At 42.0% G+C, this 18,426-nt stretch overlaps 1 protein-coding gene across 1 annotated transcript; it reads right to left on the bottom strand.

Moving 5' to 3' along the window:
* Positions 1-521: 521 nt before the first annotated feature.
* Positions 522-9,180, bottom strand: GEM (GTP binding protein overexpressed in skeletal muscle). The gene is made up of 5 exons (XM_061995178.1): positions 9,048-9,180; positions 6,934-7,275; positions 3,929-4,005; positions 3,255-3,459; positions 522-1,712 (listed from the first exon to the last, which is right to left on the bottom strand). Exons 2-5 carry the CDS (start codon positions 7,265-7,267, stop codon positions 1,435-1,437), a joined length of 894 nt encoding a protein of 297 aa, XP_061851162.1. The 5' UTR covers positions 7,268-7,275; positions 9,048-9,180; the 3' UTR covers positions 522-1,434.
* Positions 9,181-18,426: the final 9,246 nt, after the last annotated feature.

Raw genomic sequence — 18,426 nt, forward strand, 5'->3', positions numbered from 1 at the left:
GGGTGCAGATATGGCTTTTCTGAGCCATCTGCAGGCAAAATGTAATGATTGTACGTCTACATTGAACTCTGTGGTGTGCCCAAAAAAACAGCACAGTCAGGAGGAAAACAATACAATTACATCCAACAGTAATTGCAGGTTAGATCACACCATGCCAGCTACCTGCTTTCTGCATTTGAATGCAGCATTTCACTTCTTTTTCACCTCCAAAATTGGGGTAACGGTACTCATCTACATTTCTAAAGTGTTTAAAGGTTTGGGGCCAAACATCTTTTTTAAGAATGATTTCTCTTTCTGTCACCACCATCCCATTTGCCTGTGAGGGATACTATGGCTTTGGGGCTGTGGGTAATTCTTGCTTTGTGATCCTGGGTTGCCAAGCAGCCTGTGTTCAGAGATGTAAGGAATCTTGCCCAGCATTCGAAATATTTTCTCAACTTGAAAAAAATTGAGATTAGGGATTTCCCACTGAGGCTCAAAGACAGTCATTTATTTTATTAATTTTATTACAAGGCATGTAAGTAAAAACTTGCATATCTGAAAAAAGATATTAGATAGAAAACAGTAATAAAATTAACATTATTCTTTCAAGAAACTTGGTAATAAATACATTTCCCCTCAACATTAGAATGCTTGTTATTTTGCACAACAATAAATACAGCATAGCTCTGGCATAGAGAAAGGCCAAGGCTGGATACAAGAAGTCCGTATGGTCTCTTAAAAAAGCTCAGGTGGTTTATAAAAGTTTGGCATCCTGCACTTGATGCACTTTGATACAACTTGGACTTTAATTTTGGTTTTACTGTGATTTTTAAACAGTCCCATAATATGAAAATATGAGAGGAAAATTGGATTATAAGATTTTTCCTTTAACTATTTTCAGAGAGATTTGTAAACATATTGAAACCAATCGTTGAAATAAAAAACCAAAACACAATGAGTGTCTTGGTGGCTATTCTACAAAAATGCATTTTTTTCAGCTTTAGGTGCTCATCCGACCAGCCGACTGACAAAGGACCAATCCCCAGTCAGTGCCTCAATTCTTTACACAGTTGTAAAAAAGAAATAATAATAATAATAACAAGGAGAAGGAGTAAAGAGCGTTGTATTAACTTTCCAAGCCATGACAATTTGAGGTCCTTATGCTATTAACCAAAGGTGAGAGGAGAAAGAGTGGGTATATTCCAGAACACTTCCCAGCACAACTTTGGGTCATTCTGGTCTATACTTTTCTTTCAAAACTACCGACAAAACGAAGAAAGAGAGATATTTTCATGCATTGTGCTGTTCTTATGCCAGCACATATCATCACAATCACAGCTGTGAACCTAAGTCACTTTGATAGCCCAATCTAATATAGATTGATTGATCGTCCCACGACATAGTTAGATAACGTCCACAAAATGCCATAAGCTCTGGCACAGTCCAGTGCTCTTAGAGTACCGATAGGTCATGACAAGACTTGGACTTGAGTTTGAAGGCCATGTTCTTGTTGTTCTTGGCAACTATCTTGCCCCAAAACCGCCTGGCTTTCTTGGGGATGCTCTCTCTGCGTTTCTGGTAGGCCAGGCGCTTCTCATTCTTCTCCTTGCTGTCCCGGCGGAGCCGGACCTGCCGCACAATGCCTTCAAACAGCTCTTTCACGTTGTGCTGCACGGCTGCTGAGGTCTCGATGAACTTGCAGTCAAACACGACGGCACAGGCTCGTCCCTCTGCAAAATTACCAAGTGGATGTGTCATGAGCTGGAGGTAGGCAAAGTGGGCGGAGGCTGTCACAGGCAGGGAGACACTGCTACTGGGGGAATTCCTCGAGTCTAATATAGGCATGGCTAAGTCTTTAATCAGCTGCTGATAATACCTGCTAAGCCTCTGCTTTGTGTCACATGCCCTGCTCATGGGCGGCGGGGGGGGGGGGAGGGGGGGTGTATCCTGTCTTGGAAAAGCCCAATCCCTGCTGTTGGCTGTGAAGGTGTCTCTCTTGTGCCGAGGTACCAAAAGCCAAAAGGTCAGTCATGACTCAACCACCTCATCATCTTACGTGCAGAGTCCCTCAAGTTGCGTTAAAAGGTGATTACACCACCCTCCATGCACATAGCACAAGATCATGGGTCACAGGTGTAAACCAGGGTCTTGGGACAGGGGCAACTTGTGTGTGAACAGACACATGAGCAAACCTCTTTAAAAAAGGCAGAACTACGTCTATGGCTTTAGAGGTACATGTGAAATCAGATTCACACACAACTCTATTCCGTCTCCTGGCTTTCTGTGAATTCATCAGCAGGATGACTAAAGTGACATGAACGTATCTGTCATCTTTCAAAATAATTTTTCCAGTGGGTCAGAGAGGACTGAGAAGGCAAATAGGCATCCCTGGGCTCCCAATGAGCTATCTCAGTTCAAAATCTTCACTTGGGGTATCCAGGACAGAGGTCGGAGAAACTGAGTACATCCCCAGTGGAAAGAAAAAAAAAAAAGTCTAGCTCAACTGGGAAATAGAAGAGTGGAACAGCTGCAGAGAGAAGAAATTGCCAAGCAGAGGAATTCATATTTCTGGTGGGTCAAGATGATATCATCTAATGTTATGTCACCTAAGCCTCAGGAAATACTCTACAAGAAGAGATGTTACTGACTGTAGACCTTGAGAGCCAGCAGCAGCTTTACTAGCAGTCTTTTCTTTCCTCTTTATGGGCTTAGTGGGTATTCATTTGTGAGCAGCATAGGAAGGCCTGTTTCAGCATTCCAAAGCAAGACAGCAAGGAGACCTCTCCTGAAAGACTACAGTTTTTGCCCAGACTAGCAAAACAAAGGGTGTCAGGGAATTTTAATTCATCAGGGATGACTGGTTGAAAAATAAGATATAATCTTTGGCAGGAGAATAAAGTGGGATAAGCTCATTACACATAAACTTGTATTGGAAATTCAGATGGTTTCTAGCTACCAGAGAAATCACATACCGCACTGGTCTTACGCTTGAAGCTGGAAGGAAGAAATTCAAGCTGCTTTTACTATGTCACTTAATAAATGTAGGAAAGGAATTGTCTAACTCATAACAGTGTTACCAAGGGAGGTTTAAGGATCTAGCATATCCCTCCCAGTCCTTTGCCATCTGTTCCACTCCTCTATTGCTTTATTGCTCTTTTATTGCCCAGTCTTGATCACAGCTTACTTCCTCAGTCAGAGTTCTGCATTTCATTCAGAAGCTACTAGATGACTCTCAACGTTTACATTCTTTTTATCTTCATCATTTTCCTTACCTGCCACTGAAACTTCACGGCACCTGACAAGGTCACTTTTGTTGCCAACCAGAATAATGGGGATGTCTTCTTTCTGGCGTGCCCTGCGGAGCTGTATTCTGAGTTCAGAGGCCTTCTCAAAGCTTGCTCGGTCTGTGATGGAGTAGACAATCAAGTATGCATCTCCTACTTGCATGCAGTGGTCTCGAATCCACTCTCCCTCACGCTGTTCAAACGACACAGTCAGACATCATTATGTTAGGAGCAGATTTTACTTAGACAGTATAACATCAGAGAATCCAAATACATTCCTGCTGAAACTGTAATGGGTATGGTTTGAATCACAGTTACACTAAAAGTAATTCCAATGCAGTGACGGTATGAGTGCTTCACCATAAAGGACGGCAACACTTGCCCCAAATAATTTATTGTACTGGCTTTAGGTTGGAATGAACATGGTCTGGAAAATGGCTTGAATGCTTTGTTTTATCATTAAAAAAATAAAGCAGGTTTGTGCTTCTCATGCCGATAGGTATACTTAGCTTGGTGTGGGAGTGGGGTTAATCCTGTGTGTTTCCTGATGCTGAAGTATGGAAAACACCTACTTTCTTTCCCAAACGATACTTTTGATATTAGGAGTCATTTATATGCAGTTATGTTTTAGCATTTGACTAGAAGAGAAAAAAAAAAAGTACCTTGTTATCCCACATGTCAAGCAGTATAATGGTTGCACTTTCCCCATCCACCATCAGGGTTCTTTCGTATGTGTCTTCTGGAAAGAAAAGCAGAAATGTTGGGAATACATTCTTTTACGGCATTGCGTACATTACAAAACCCAAGTAGTTGAATATGTATCATTTCTTCACAGTTCCAGTTATTGAGCCAAATTTTATGCTGGCTCACATTCAACTCTTTCCTCATTTCCATCAGCACTGAACCTGCCCTCTGTTCATTATTGGTTGTCTTATTTTTCATGATATATGAAGGAGGCTGAAAGATCAGGAAATGAAACATTCATTATTCTGGCTGATATTCTTTTTATCTTGTGTGGGAGAGAGAAAATAGAACCAGTGGAAGAAATAACCAAAGGCTGAACATTCACCCCATGGGAGTAGCGGAGTCCAGTGAGGCTGAGTAATGGAAAATATTTGCTTTCGCTTTAGCAGGGACAGTTTACGGGTGAACAGTCACGACTGCTGAGAGCAATACAGCTAACAGCCTACCAAGCAATGAGGACAGGGGATTGTAAGACAAAAGCTGTTGAGTTTTAGAGAGCCTGAGACTTTGCTGCATCCTAGCTCTCTCCCATTTCACGATTTCCCACTTTGCCTTTGATGTCAAAAAGTAAAAGAATCAACAAACCACAGAAGTTCAGTTATTTTGTACTGAGGCCACAAAAATGCATACTTTGATTATAAATACCATGTGACAAAGTTCTGCTTAGATTGGAGAGAGGGGGAGTGGGGCTATTCCCACTCATAATTTCCATCAGCCCTCACTCTGAAGTCTTGGTCTAGCTTCTGCTTCAAATACTAATCTTCCTTCTTTTCCCCAAACCTGGGAACATTTGGATGAGGGATAAAAGATTTGGACCCATCTCTAGACTTGCACTGCTAGTCAGTGAAAAATGCCAGGCACCACCTCTCTCACTGCAGTGTTTAAGGGGACTGTCCCAACCACAATATCTGTGGAAAGGACTATGTCTTAACCCTTGCATCCTAAAACTTCTGCTAGGCATTAATGGAGTGAACTTCCCCCTAAATTGCAATCAGAGCCTTTCTTGGAAGCCAGAAACATACATCCATGCAAAAGGATGAGACAAAAATATCACACAGTTGAATAAATTCAAATAGAGTCCAGGCTTAACACAGCTTAAAATGGCAAAATTCAAAAGGCAGAGCTAATCAACAGGAGTGGTTTCCCTTGCAGGCCCAATAGTGTGACATTTGTGTTCGTGACTTAGCTTAGTTTTCCAGTCAGTAGGAAAGCCTGTCCATAAAAGCAGCCATATTCCCTCTGAGAGTTGAGTCGGCTACCCTGAAACCATCCTCTCTTGTAATCAACTTTCCAGTTTACAAGCTAAAGTTTGGAAAATACTTTCTTCAGCTGACCAAGCATCTGTGTGAGTACACGTACACCAGAGGACAACATGCAAAGGACTCCTCCTCCCCTCTGTTACATGTGGAGAGGCTGCAAACACAAAAATATTATGCCCAAATGGTCATATGCAGCATCAATTTGCAGCTTGGTCAATCCTAAGAAACCTTCCTAGGCGATAACACATACTGAAACTGAGCAATTAGCTCATCTTATGCTTATTTCCAAGCTGACACTAAAAAAAAAAAAAAAAGAAAAGGAGAGATACAACTACAGCAAGCTTCCCAATACCTCAGCTGAGCTGGCTTTGAAAATCTGTTGCTGCTACACTCCAAGAAATATTGCTGGAAGTGCAAAGGAGAAAGGAAACCATATGGCGTCATGTGGAGGAGAAGAAAACTGCATGACAGGGGTGCAAAGTAAATCAGCTGCATTTTCTGGCTGCTTGCCCAAGGGTCTTACTCTAGTTTGTTCATGTAGCACTTAGAAAATTTTTATCAGAGATGCTCCAGGTTCAAGGGATGGTGGGATTTTGGGAAAAGCTGGTGGTAGAAGCTGAAGAGAGTACAACTGAATAACAGATTCAGAATGACTGAACCATGGGGAACTTCAAATCCCCCAAAGATCTGTGCCACTAGTTTGTGACAGCGAGCAAGGAAAATGTGAGTCCAACCTTCCTGATGCTGGAGTATATTAAATCCCTGGGCAAAACCTCTCCTAACTGGATAAAATGAGAAAAATCACGTTCTCCAAAGGTGATAGCATCTGTGTTCACAACTCTTCCACATTTTGCATGCAGTATAGCTCAGGACTTGATGTCAGAGCTTCACTTTCTGCATGATCTGATCTCTGGGATTAAATAACACTTTGCAATCCTTAACAAAGCACAGAAGGATAGCAAGGAGGAAGCACTAAAGAAAACCCTACAGCTTGTGCCTTTTTGCCCTGTTTGGGCAATAGGAATTTTCCTACACTGATGAAGGACCTTTATCTGCTTTTCCCCTGGAGTAACCTATGCTGTGCAAGTAACATGAAATGAGGAGGAGAGATATTTTGCTCAAACTCCATACAGCCTACTCTGAGGCTCTATGTTTATACTCAAAGGCTGAGATGACTTCTAATGGCAAATAACTTGGAGGCAATTTCAGGAATCAGTAGTGGCTTTTCTATTTTTCTTTATATATTATTTCTAAGCAATTCATTTTCATAGACCATGAGGACTTTCAGTTGTTCCCTCTCCCCCACAGAAAGCTGGAGTCAGCCCCATGGAGCCAATGGTGATACAAATGTTGGACCGGCATGAAAGCTGAACCAGTTTCTCACAGCAGGAATGAGGCAGCTTCCAACAGGTATTTTGGAATGAATTACCACGGGAATCTGAATTGCTGTCTTTCAGAGGCTTTCAGTCTTTGCTGGTATCTTATTTTATTTTCCCTTTTTTTTTCCTTAAGAGATGCATGAGTTTAATCAGTTTCAATGATCAGATCCAAATGTTTATGACTGCAATTTTTTTATTAAATGGCCTCTGTGTTTTTCTGTGCCAATTCATACTGGCAGAGATGACTGCAAGCAAACACAAACCCACCAGGACATGCTCACCTACCTCCCAGCACCTCACAGTCGCTGTCAATGCTGTCGTGCACCCCTGCAAAGATGTTGGCTAGAGAGGACTTGCCGACACCTTGCTCCCCAATCAGCACCACCCGGTAGCAGTTGCTGCCGGACTCAGAGGAGATGACAGAGTCAGATGACTCCGAGGACCAGCTCCTTCTGTAGTATTCATCAGGACTGATGGTGTATCGCTTCTGCTGCATGTACTCGTTGGAGTCTTTCTGGACCAGCAGATTCTTTCCATCAGCAGGGATGCTCCATCGCTGCTGTTGCTGCTGCAGGCTGCTGTTGTGGGTGCGCCGCATGGTAACGTTGTTGAGGGTCATTTTTACTCCTAGCGAGAAGTGGGAACAATCACAAGTGTTACCCATAAAACATTTAGAAAGACATTAATGCTCTCTTGTTAACTTCAAGGCAGCACATCCTGCTGTTCTATGGAGATCTAGTATACAACCAAAGAAAATGAGACTTTCTGCTCTCTTTTGCAGTTGCTGGTACACAAAGAAATATTTCTAGTTAGTGAGTCAGAGACATCTTCCTAGAGATGATACCACCCTGCCATGCTAAATCCTATCTTTGTTTAACCGTTATAAGCTTACAGCTGTACTAGGTGCAGCCCAGCTCTGGAGAGTGAGGCATTGCTGTGTCCCAGGAGGAGGAGGAAGAAGCAGTATTCACGAGAGCTATCCTACACAGAAGCTGCATCCCTGCTGAGTGACAGCCTATGGAACATGCAGTACCTACAGGTACTGCTCCCCATCCTTTATGCTTAACTGGGGGCAAACAGAGGCACTGGTACCGGTTGCCTTCAACTCCCAATGCAGCTGGGTGTACAGTGTCTTCTACATTGGCTTAGTTAAGAGCTGAAACTTTTGGGAAAGCTAAAAGGCATCACTTGCTGCACACTTAGACAACCCTGATATAAGAAGAGACATGCAAGCAAGTCTTGCTATAATGGAGGGGATTTAGGTCTCATCTACAGCCAAGTAAACAAAAAATGCCTCTACTTCAGATGGTGGCTTTTTGGCTCACAAGACAGAGGGCACAGTCAAGTCCCACAGCTTTTCTGAGGAGATATGAATTCTAGCTGCTACCAGAGGTAGCAATGGGAGAAAAGCTCATAACGGTACAGATATAAAACCAACATCCTCACTTGCTGCACAATCACCTAGGTAAGTTCACTCATCTAAGCATGGCTCTCAACTACATTTTACTCATCAAACTCAACTTTGCCTTGCTTGGAGGCAGAGGACAGTGATGTCATTCTCACGAGCCAACAGCTACCATTTTTAGGAAAGTTGCTTTGATGCATCCCTGTTCCCAAAGTGACAGTTATTTAGACATTTTACTTTTTAACTTATATCTGATGTTTCTTGTGTCTCTTCCCCCTATTAGTAAATGGGATAGCTGTACATAAAATGCACCTGACCACTTTCAAACCTGAATGGCGACCGAAAAAGAGTACAGCAAAGCATCAAAACAACATGTACAAATCGCTTTTTCTCTTCTCACAAAACTGTCTGAAAACTTCTGTGAATAAATGCACAGCAGGACATAGGACAAACATACAGGAAAAACACACCCCATCTGAACTTACTACTGCATAAGCAGGATTTTATCTGTAATGTGCAGTACTTGGGGGAGAAAAGAGATCATTTGTGTGGTCCTTCTCACAGTAACTTTGTAAGACATATGTCTAAACTAGAAATCACACACCCAGCAAAGGTGTGTGATTTCTAGTTTACAAACAAAACACTTCACAAACAAAATGAAATATTTACTGCATTTGAATTTTAAAATGCATTTTTTCCTTGCATTTTCCCTGCTGAAAAGCACAGATGAGAAAAGTCAGCTCTGATTCAGTCAAACACCAGAGCCTAACTCACAGCCTGCAATAAACAGTCACTCAGTGAACTGTCACAAACGTGAACATTTTACGATTTCAGCCCCAACAAATCATCATAGTCTATTAAACAAAGCCAAATGAGTCCCCATCAGACACTGAGTCCCAAGTTCAGGCTGGTTTTGATACCCCGTACTGCCTTTAGCTGTCTGGGTCTCTAGCACCAACAGTAAAAGCCTGTGTCCAAACCAACATTGTCTTACTTCTGCCAGGCTCCTCCAGGCAGCCGGGTCCGTCTCTCCCAGTGAGCTGCAGTACGCTGAGCTGCTCTGCCGAAGTAAATCCTCTCCTGCTTTGGGGCTGCCTCTTTAATTCTTTCTCAGCAAACCTGGTTTATATTAAGCCCATCTGATCAGAGACAGGGCTTTTCCGTGACGTGGTTGGCCTTTCCATACAACAGCCAGCCCCCAGCTGGGAGGAAGCAGACATGCAGAAGAGCAAAAACTTGCAAACAATCTCAAAAGACTTACTAAAAATCATATGATTGTCTTGATATTGCCAGTAAAATAAACATGTTTGGTACTTGTATGATGAGAACAGAAAAGTGGGAAAAACCAAAATAATACATGCCATTCTGCCTCACGCAGTTATCAAAATTAATGATGTTTTAAAAATGACATAAGTTGCATTAATACATGACATACTGTAAATATATACGTAACTCCCTGCTGAACAAAATGTTTCTTGGAATAAATAGCCAAATGTTATTTTGAAATTACCTTAAAGGTAGTATATACAATCCTGTTTGTGAGCCTCCAAGAGACTGCACCCAGTTTCCTAAACTGTATAATGAGCTCTCCCTCCCTGCTGCACCTCTTTACTGGCAAGGGCTTGAAAAAACAACCAACTACAAATTCAGCGTTACTTCAGCACGATGGTGGCAAAGATGCATCAGAATACATAGAGTCTGCAGAAAGCTGGAGCAACACAGTGCTAATGGTGTCCACAGGAAGGATGAATATATAGCGTACGTGCCACAAATACAAGGTCTGCTCCTTAAATTTTTGTCATCTCGTAGCTTGTTGGCAGAAGATTTTTGCCAGAAGGAAAAAATATCTAAACCTGTCACGTTCACCACCAGATGACACTTCCTAGCAACGTGTGCAAAATAACACTTCTTGATTAACGAATAAAGTGTAGTAGAATTGCACAGGACTACTCAGTAGGGGTACCATCACATACATGAAAGTATATGTAACTCTATAGTCAGCTCTCAATTATCTAGACTCCAGGTTAACTATGATAAGCTCCAAGCCAAGCTCCTACAGCTTTCCTTTATATTTACAATCTCCCAGTTACTCCATCAGTCCCTGAATCTAAGCGGTATCTAATTCTTATCCCACATATAGGAAGTTTGAATGACTTTGTTTCTGATCAGGGGAAAGAATATTTTCATTAGTTCATTCTCCTCACTCTTGTTGCTACAGGCAAGCAAATCTTTAACTGACAACTTACTTTTGTTAAAGGGAGCTGTGATATGCAGAAAAGAACATGTCTTGCTATTATTGCAGTGTAGCATTTATTTCACATTCCTTTGCTGTAAGATTGTTTTTTCCTCTGAGAAAGCAGACCTTCACAAAACTCTTCAGCTGAAATCTGCTTGCTTTATTTCCCCTTCAGCTTTATTGCATTCCTGTGCCTTTCATGAGGACTTCTGGAGCATATTCTCATCTTGGAAGAGCCAGGAGCTTTTCCCAAAGTAATATGCACTCATCAATATACATGGAAATTATTCAGATCTACCAAGGGGAGAACTGAGGAAAAAATATGCTCTGATTTTCTTTTGACTGTGTTTCAGTGCTTGTCAGCATCTGAAATGACCCTAAGTCCTGCATCTCTACCTCACCTGTCTCTTATGCATCAGGCTCTGAGTCTCTGCCACTGAGTGATAATCCCAAGGAGCACCAGACACCATGTTGCTCTGCATAGGATATACAGAGTGAGTTTTAACACCTACTGCAACATCTATGTTGGGAAGGGTTTATGGTGTGGCCAGTGGTTTGCAAAAAGATTTTTGCTGTAGGCATACTCAACTGAAATTACTCCATTTTGGGTTTTTTTTTAAACATACTGGAAATCATGAAGGTGATTGGGTGTTGTGAGTACTGTGCTCTGCATCTTGGGTTTACTTAGCTCTCTTTAAGCTGTCTGTAATTTGTCACCACAAGTAAAAAAGCAAAACCTGTCTACTGTGAGACTGGAGAGATTTACGGCCAGATTGATCTCAGAACCGTGAGCTCTAATGTCTCGCTCAAATGTTTAACATATATCACAGTAGCAAGCACAGACAGCAGAAACAAACCAAAGCCAGAAAAGCCTTTGTGTTTAGTTACGGTTAGTGTTAGACCAGGAATTGCTAAATAGCATCTTCCGTATCCTCTTTGTAAAATTCAAGGCAGATAAAGAAAACACAGCTCTCCAGCAACCACACAATGTATCTCTCCTAGAAAATCATCCACAAGAGTTGTCTCAATAGTGGCATGAAGCACTTGCACTTGGGAAACTTGTACATGTGTTCTGAGGCTATTCTGGTTTTCTAACTGGGCAACTAACTCTCCAGGTCCTGCTCTGTATTATTGTTGCTTCCACATGATGAAGAGCTCTTGCTCCTCAGGAAATGCCATCAGAACTCACAAATTTCAATCACTACATCTGTGGGGCAAATTTTTCCTTTTTTTTAAAGTTGAAGAGAGGTGCAGCATTTTGAGCCTCCTGGTACTTACTTGCAAGATATAGCAAGATATGTTGTTTAATTAAATATATCAACTAAGCCATTCTCAATAGGGCTAACTATAGGCCTGGATTTCCAAGTACAATCCCATAGACCAATGGAAGCTCATACAGCCCTGGACTGCTCATCCTTCTTGCACTCTCTGTTGGTCAACACCTTTGCACCTCAGGTTGCCTGACACCAGTACAAAAGACAAACCATAAGATCAGGTACTATTGCAAAGCACACAAAGTGCTTGAATGTTAATTTCTCATGCAGTACTGAAACGCAGAGCAATTGCTTTTCATCTGTCTTATCCATTCTCTGCTTCAATAATCGTGTCTTAAAAGAATGCTCCCTGCAGCCAGGATCAAGTAAACATTGCAGAGTAACAGCTCTGCAACCCTTCTGCACCCAGTTACAATTAGAATTTCTCTGGTGATGCCCAGAGAAACTAGACAGAAATTTTCCATTGGATATAAAACAGCAGTACTTTTTAGCTAATGCTTAATTAGCCATTTTGTATTTTTATATATTAAGGCAAAATAGTTCCTTAAATCACCTTCTGGCATAAGGGTACATAGAGAGGACCTAAATGAACTTGGAGGGGGAGGGAAATGCAAAAAGCAGATATAGATGTGTGATAAAGCTGCATTAAACCCGAGGCAACGGGACCGTCAGCTTATTGACACCAGCTCATGCTCACAGCTTTACCTTTGCTTTTCCTCCACACTTGATGACCAGTTAAGAAGTTTCATGCTGCATGAGAAAGGTACCAGGGATAAAATATTCTGCAGCTGGGAGGTATGAGGTAGGGAAGGGAAAGATGTGCTTGAGGAGAAGTACTGAGGGTCTTACGTGAGTGACAGATCAAAGACACTCAGAAACTAAAGAATAATAAAGCTTTGATTTAGTTTTAGGGAAACAGAACCAGGAGCACCTGAAAGTACACACACATGCACCCCATCATCTAAAACAAAGATATTGGTCTCTTCAGAGGAGTAGATTTGGTAGGCTGTTCCCAGCAATTGCTTGCAGGGAGTACTGAATTTGTTCCATCACCTTCTTCTCTGCCACACCATAGCAGCATTTTTACAATTTTTTAAGTGCACACTAAAAGCAGAACATGATCCTTTGGCAGTCAAGCACAAGGATCAGGAAGAAGGACTGATTTGTACTCCTTGTGTGCAGGATAGCAGCAAAAACCAGCATTAGACCTCTCAGAGAATAAGATTGCCTTTAATCAGCTGCCTCATTAGAGACTCCCTCATTAGTCTATTAATTGCAGCTAATCTGGATTCTGGTGCACCAAAAGGAAAGCACATAGCAGAGCCTTGGTGACCATAATGGGTGTCCAAAAGGTGTTTTCCTCATTAAAGTATTAAAGCCATCACAGTCAAATACTCAGCAGACAGTGAGAAATGAGCAGCCAGAGGAAGTAATGTAATTCATGTCATGATAAAATATAAGTTACTTTTTAGACTAGTTAACTGGAAAGAAAAACAATTAAAACAACTATCAGCTGTGGAAAAAAAAAAATGAATGATGATAAATAGCAAATAGCAAAACCAGATTATTTTAGTAAGAGTACTTAGAAAAAAGACTTTTGCACTGAATGACGTTAATGAATTCTGATGATAATCATCCAGGGAACAGAATTAGGGCACGTATGACATAAATATATGTGCTTTTCAAATGGAATAAATGCAAATTTTTAAAAAATCATAACACACTAATAATAGTAGGATGTGAGCCAGCCACAAATGTTCTTCGAAAACTGAGCTAAAAAAACCTTCAGACAAATGGCACCAGCACAGATAATTTTTCGCAGTTGCAATCTGTGTAGCGTGTCTCCATCCTCAGAGCAATGAGATTCAGGAGCCAAGGTCTCTTTGCAGCTGCTGGATTCGCAGCACTAAGTCATGGTGGTAATTTAGCAATAGGCTACTTCTGTATTAACAAACCATAGGTCAGAAACTTCAACAGGACCTCTGGTCTTCAGAGCAATTGAAAGAAGATCCAGAAAAAAGCCTTTTGCTCCAAATGTAATTTCTTCTTTACTTGGTACCCGAGACCTTTACACTGAGTACAATCAACAATAATTACCAGTACTTAGGTGTATTCACATAAAAATACAGAGGAATGTCTCAAAAATCAGCCAAAATTACTTTAAAAGTATTCCACACGGTGGCCAGTGCTTGACTTTCAGATCCTGATTGTGTTTGTTCACATGACAAGCCTGCTTGGGTGGAAAGGGAGTACCACTGAGCTCTATGGCCCACTTTGGCTTGCAAAACTCCTGGTCTCACATCATTAAAAGATGTTTCGGGCTTATTCTGGGCAGAGGAATCCCATCGCTGTGACAGAGGCTGACGTGGGGTCCTGGGCAGCCTGGGAGTGACCTGAGAGGTCACAGGACTGTGGGTGCCCTCAGGGCCTCCACACCCACTTGGCACACTGCCTGAGGAAAAGTGATGGTGCCTGGCTGAGGTCTGGTGGAGGCAGCCAGGACGGTTTTAGTCACGGTCACACCAGGGCTGTTATTCACATCAGTACCACAAGGTGACGTATAAAAACACACAACATGTGACAGTGGCTAAACTAGTTATACTCTTTCTCCAAGAGAAGGTCAGGCCACAGCTGAAGTATGGTGTCTGGGTATTGTATCCCTCCCCAGCTCTCTCTTTACTGCACAGATGACTAGCAGTAACAAAAGCACAGCTAAATATGGTCTGCTGGAGGGAGCCAATGGCTGTCCTCTTTCCTTGTTTAAAGTATCATCCATCCGATGCCCCTGGTTCAGCGTTGAACTGCCCTCTCGCTGCACCAGCACCTAGTAAAGTGATGGTTCATGTGACTACTCAGTGATTCACCACCTTGTTTGGATTTTCTGGCTCCCAGGCTCATGTTTATCAGCAAAACACACACGCTCTCCAGCGTCAGGCTGTAAGTAGATTGGAGTCCTATGAAATGCCTTTGAGCAACATGCTCTACACAGTCAGGTGTAATTAACATCTCTTTAATTGAACAACAGCACCTCTTTTATTCATGGTTTTACTTCTGTGTATTCCAGAGATTATGTTGCACTTTACCAAAATGGAAGATGTGAAAATGAACATATAAGTGAAGATAGGTTATTTATTTTCTCTTTGAAGATCTAATTCTTCATCTCTGTCATACTGTGCTCATGAGAGGACAGCTGACTGCCAGGCCTTGCAGGTAGGATTCATTTCACCTCATTTAAACTACTTGCCTTGATTCCTAGAGGTAAGCAGACAGGGTTAATCAGGCAGCTCCAGGGTGATTCATCTAACACAGGTTGCATGAATCACTCAATGCCTCTCTCCTGGATGGCAACATAGAGATGGGGAACAGCCTAAAGGGTAATTTTTACCAGTGCCTTTTCAGATGATTCATAAGTACGACAAGATTTAAGATGTAATCATTACATATGCAACGCTGAATAAAACTATCCTCCTGTAGTACCAGAGGTGCATAAAGGCACCATCAACTTGGTTACAAAACTGGAGAAACCAGCACACGTGCCATGTTCAGCATGAGTGGCAATAGGGATCTTTTCTCAGTAGCTGCAGGGACACCTCTAGGGAGGAATTATTTCTGTTGCCATCCACACTGACTGAGCACCAACTGCTGTTTGTTCACAGCCTCTGACTTAAGACAGCATGGCTTGTAGAGGTTTCTGCCCTCCTCCTGCAAACCAGCGCCTGCTACCACTGTGCATCACTGTGCATCATCACATGTCCTGCTCCAGCTAGCCAGCCTCCTGAAAAAAACATCACAGTCAAAATGTTTTTCAGGGAGCATAATACAATAACAGCAGTTACAATGCTGTCAGCTTCAATTTTGCTCTGCAAAGTCCATTCCTTGGCACTGAAGGCTCTTGCATTCCTGTAGGAGCCAAAAAGGGGTGGCACAGCTGCAACAGGCTCTTCTTTAGTCCTCTGGCTGAGATACACACACACACACATGTATGTCCATACTGAAGCTGCTGGGTAACCTCCTACAACCACCACTTGTTTGTCTTTGATTTCTCTCTATTGTTTTAATAAAGTATATTCATTTTGAAAGCAGGTGGTAAACCCCAGGAGCTGGGTATAATTAAAAAAACTTCATTGTTAGTAACTCAAATCAATTATTTTGATTGCTAGTAGAACCTTTAATACTTTCACTGCATTGTGCTCCAGTGCAAGTCATGCATCTGCAAAATGCACATTTCTGTGATAATGTGTGAGACAACACCATCCTTTTCAGAAGCAGTGGACAGCAAGATCTCTGTCACACACACTGTCCTTCTTCATGGCAATTAACACATTATTTAATGCTTTCTGAGCATTTTCTACACTGAAAGCTGTTAAACCTTCACATTAATAAGAGAAGGCATGTTCTCAGGAAGCCAAAGACACTGAGCATGCTGTTGATTCAAAGATATGAGTGGCTAGAAAAGGGAATGCTCATCAGTTCCTCAAGCACATTTCTCAGGTGAGCTTCTCCAAAGCCAAGCACCTGACATATTGTTCCTATGAAGCAGGAAAATTAAAGAAACTGGTAGGAAAAAGCTTTGAATTCTCGAGCCTGCAGAAGTAGCTACAGCTTCATAAATCCTCTGTGTTGCTGAAAGTTTAATCAACGGCCAGAAAGTTTAATCAACAGCTGGCAGACCTAGAAGATAAAAGAAAAATAGCTAATTCAAAGTCACAAGGTCAAGGAACATAACTGTAGCAAGACTGATGAATTAGATGTGATTGCTGATGCTCTACGAGCCTCGTTGCATGCAGCTGGCAGTTTGGGCAGCGGAGCGAGCAGGCGAGCAGGCCGCACAGCCATGCTCGGCCTCCTGCTGCACTTCACTCGCTGCACCCGCGGCATTGCACACGTTAAACAATTCTGATGCCTTGTGAAGACAGACACGATGTACCACAAACATGAAGCAAGATGATAAAACGTATCACAGAGAATAGAGATGTGGGAAGGGAACAATATGGGCACATCCCATTGCAAAAGGCAGAGAAAATATTTTGATCTCCTAGTTACAAGCCCACTCCTGTTTGACTTCTGACCCAAGACTATGCTGACGGCAATTACATCACCACTGCTGGACAGTATAATGCTGCCTCCAGAAGCTCTTTGCCTCATTAGCAGGGTATTCAGCTTTGGTTCAGTGAGTCAGTGGAGGGAAATGGTCTCCTTCAGAAGGGATGGCACAGCATCTAAGGTAGGCTTTCGTGCTGAATTGTCTCCCATGCTCTCTCTGACTCCCAGCTTAAGAAAAAGATGAAGCAAAAATGAGTAGCATCCTTAGGAGACAAAATATTCTTTCATTAGAGGGTCACATGGAAAAACTCCATCTGACAGCTTATCTGAATATCTTCAAATACCCACTCTTATGAAATGCCTCCTTCTCCTCTCACACTGGTAGATATCAGGAGTCACCCTTAAAATAAGTCAGAATCAAGCATAATTGAGATTTAAAAACATGTTCAAATTATGTAAAGGGAATTCAGCAGTGAAAGTCCACATGTTCCACTGGGATGAACAATGTGTGGCCCATATACCTGCACGTTTCTGGTTCAGCAAAAGCTGTACAACACATGTGCCTGGATGCTCACACTTCACACAAAGGAGAAACGATATCCACTGCCTGGATTCTCCCTGCTGCCTACCCTCACATTGCAGGAAGCCTTCAACAGCACATTTGGAAAATTTTCCGTTTAACCACGTGATTAATATTGTCCTTATATCTTTTGTATAGCTTGTTAACTTGTTAACCTAGCTGAGCAAAAAAAACAGAAAGTGAGGAAAAGAGGTTGAGAGACAGAGACAGATGTCCTGTCTCAGAATAGCCTTCTTGAGACTGGGTAGGTTCAACTTTATTTTTAATCTCAGTCCAAAACAACTGAGAGAGACCACTTTGGCTTTCTAAGACATTCCTCAACTTTCAGTAATGTAATGGTACTCATTATGGATTTTTTTTCCTAGCCTACAGGCAATGGAGGACTTTCTTCAGCTTTCTGAAAAAAAACAGCAGTTTCCTCAAGAGTGCCCTAGCACTGGCTGACTCCAAAACACTTGCAGCTGTACCTGAAGTGAGTATTGGATACTCTCTTCGTGCTGGGAGCCATGGAGCAATTATACAAACTCACGTGCGGCCCTTGTTCAAATTCAACAGAAAATTTAGATCAAATGCACATTTGAGATGAGCAGGACCAAAGTCTGTAGAACTGGGAGAAAACAAGGATCTGGAAATGTGGACAGCTTGCATTAACAACACTTTATCAATGATGAGAGTTGAGATAAGATGAAACTGCTTTTCTGCCATCCAGAAAGCTGTCACATTCTGGAGGTATCAGACATTAAATGTAACTTTCTGTGAAGGACATTCTTGGCTTGTAGGTAAGCTGTTTTTCAGATGAGTTTCCATTTCTGAAGAACATTTGAAACATTTCTCAGTGAAGGGAAAAGTTCCTGAATTTTAGAAAAGTGACATTAAAAAAGTAATGGAAGTAAAAGGGTGGGTTCTTAACATACAATGTATGGGGAGTGTGCTATTTCATGAGGTTGCACCTTATCTTGGGTGGACGTGGCAACACTCTGCTGTTGGCCTCGCAATTTTCCTTTCACCTCCAGATTATGCATTTAGCATAGTCCTCTGCTGAAGATGCTGCTCCAGGTTCACCAGATTAGCACCCAACACAAGAAGAAACTCAGCTGCCTAGTTCTGGCTTGATCTAGAAGTAATGGAAGGAGCAATCACATATACTTATCCTTTTTAAAAAACCAAAAACACCGTGACAAACATAGCCATGGCAAACTGGCAGTTACACCAGCTCTCTGCATCCTGTGGCAATGCAAAA

Source organism: Colius striatus, chromosome 4, assembly GCF_028858725.1.
Source record: "Colius striatus isolate bColStr4 chromosome 4, bColStr4.1.hap1, whole genome shotgun sequence".
Taxonomy (NCBI): Eukaryota; Metazoa; Chordata; class Aves; order Coliiformes; family Coliidae; genus Colius; species Colius striatus.

Bases quoted from the DNA above. Each gene is read 5' to 3' on its own strand.
- GEM (XM_061995178.1), bottom strand. From the start codon at position 7,267: ATGACCCTCAACAACGTTACCATGCGGCGCACCCACAACAGCAGCCTG. The intron at 3,460-3,928 runs GTACTTTTTTTT...TCGTTTGAACAG, and splicing joins TTGACATGTGGGATAACAAG to CGTGAGGGAGAGTGGATTCG. The intron at 1,713-3,254 runs GTAAGGAAAATG...GTAATTTTGCAG, and splicing joins CCGTGAAGTTTCAGTGGCAG to AGGGACGAGCCTGTGCCGTC.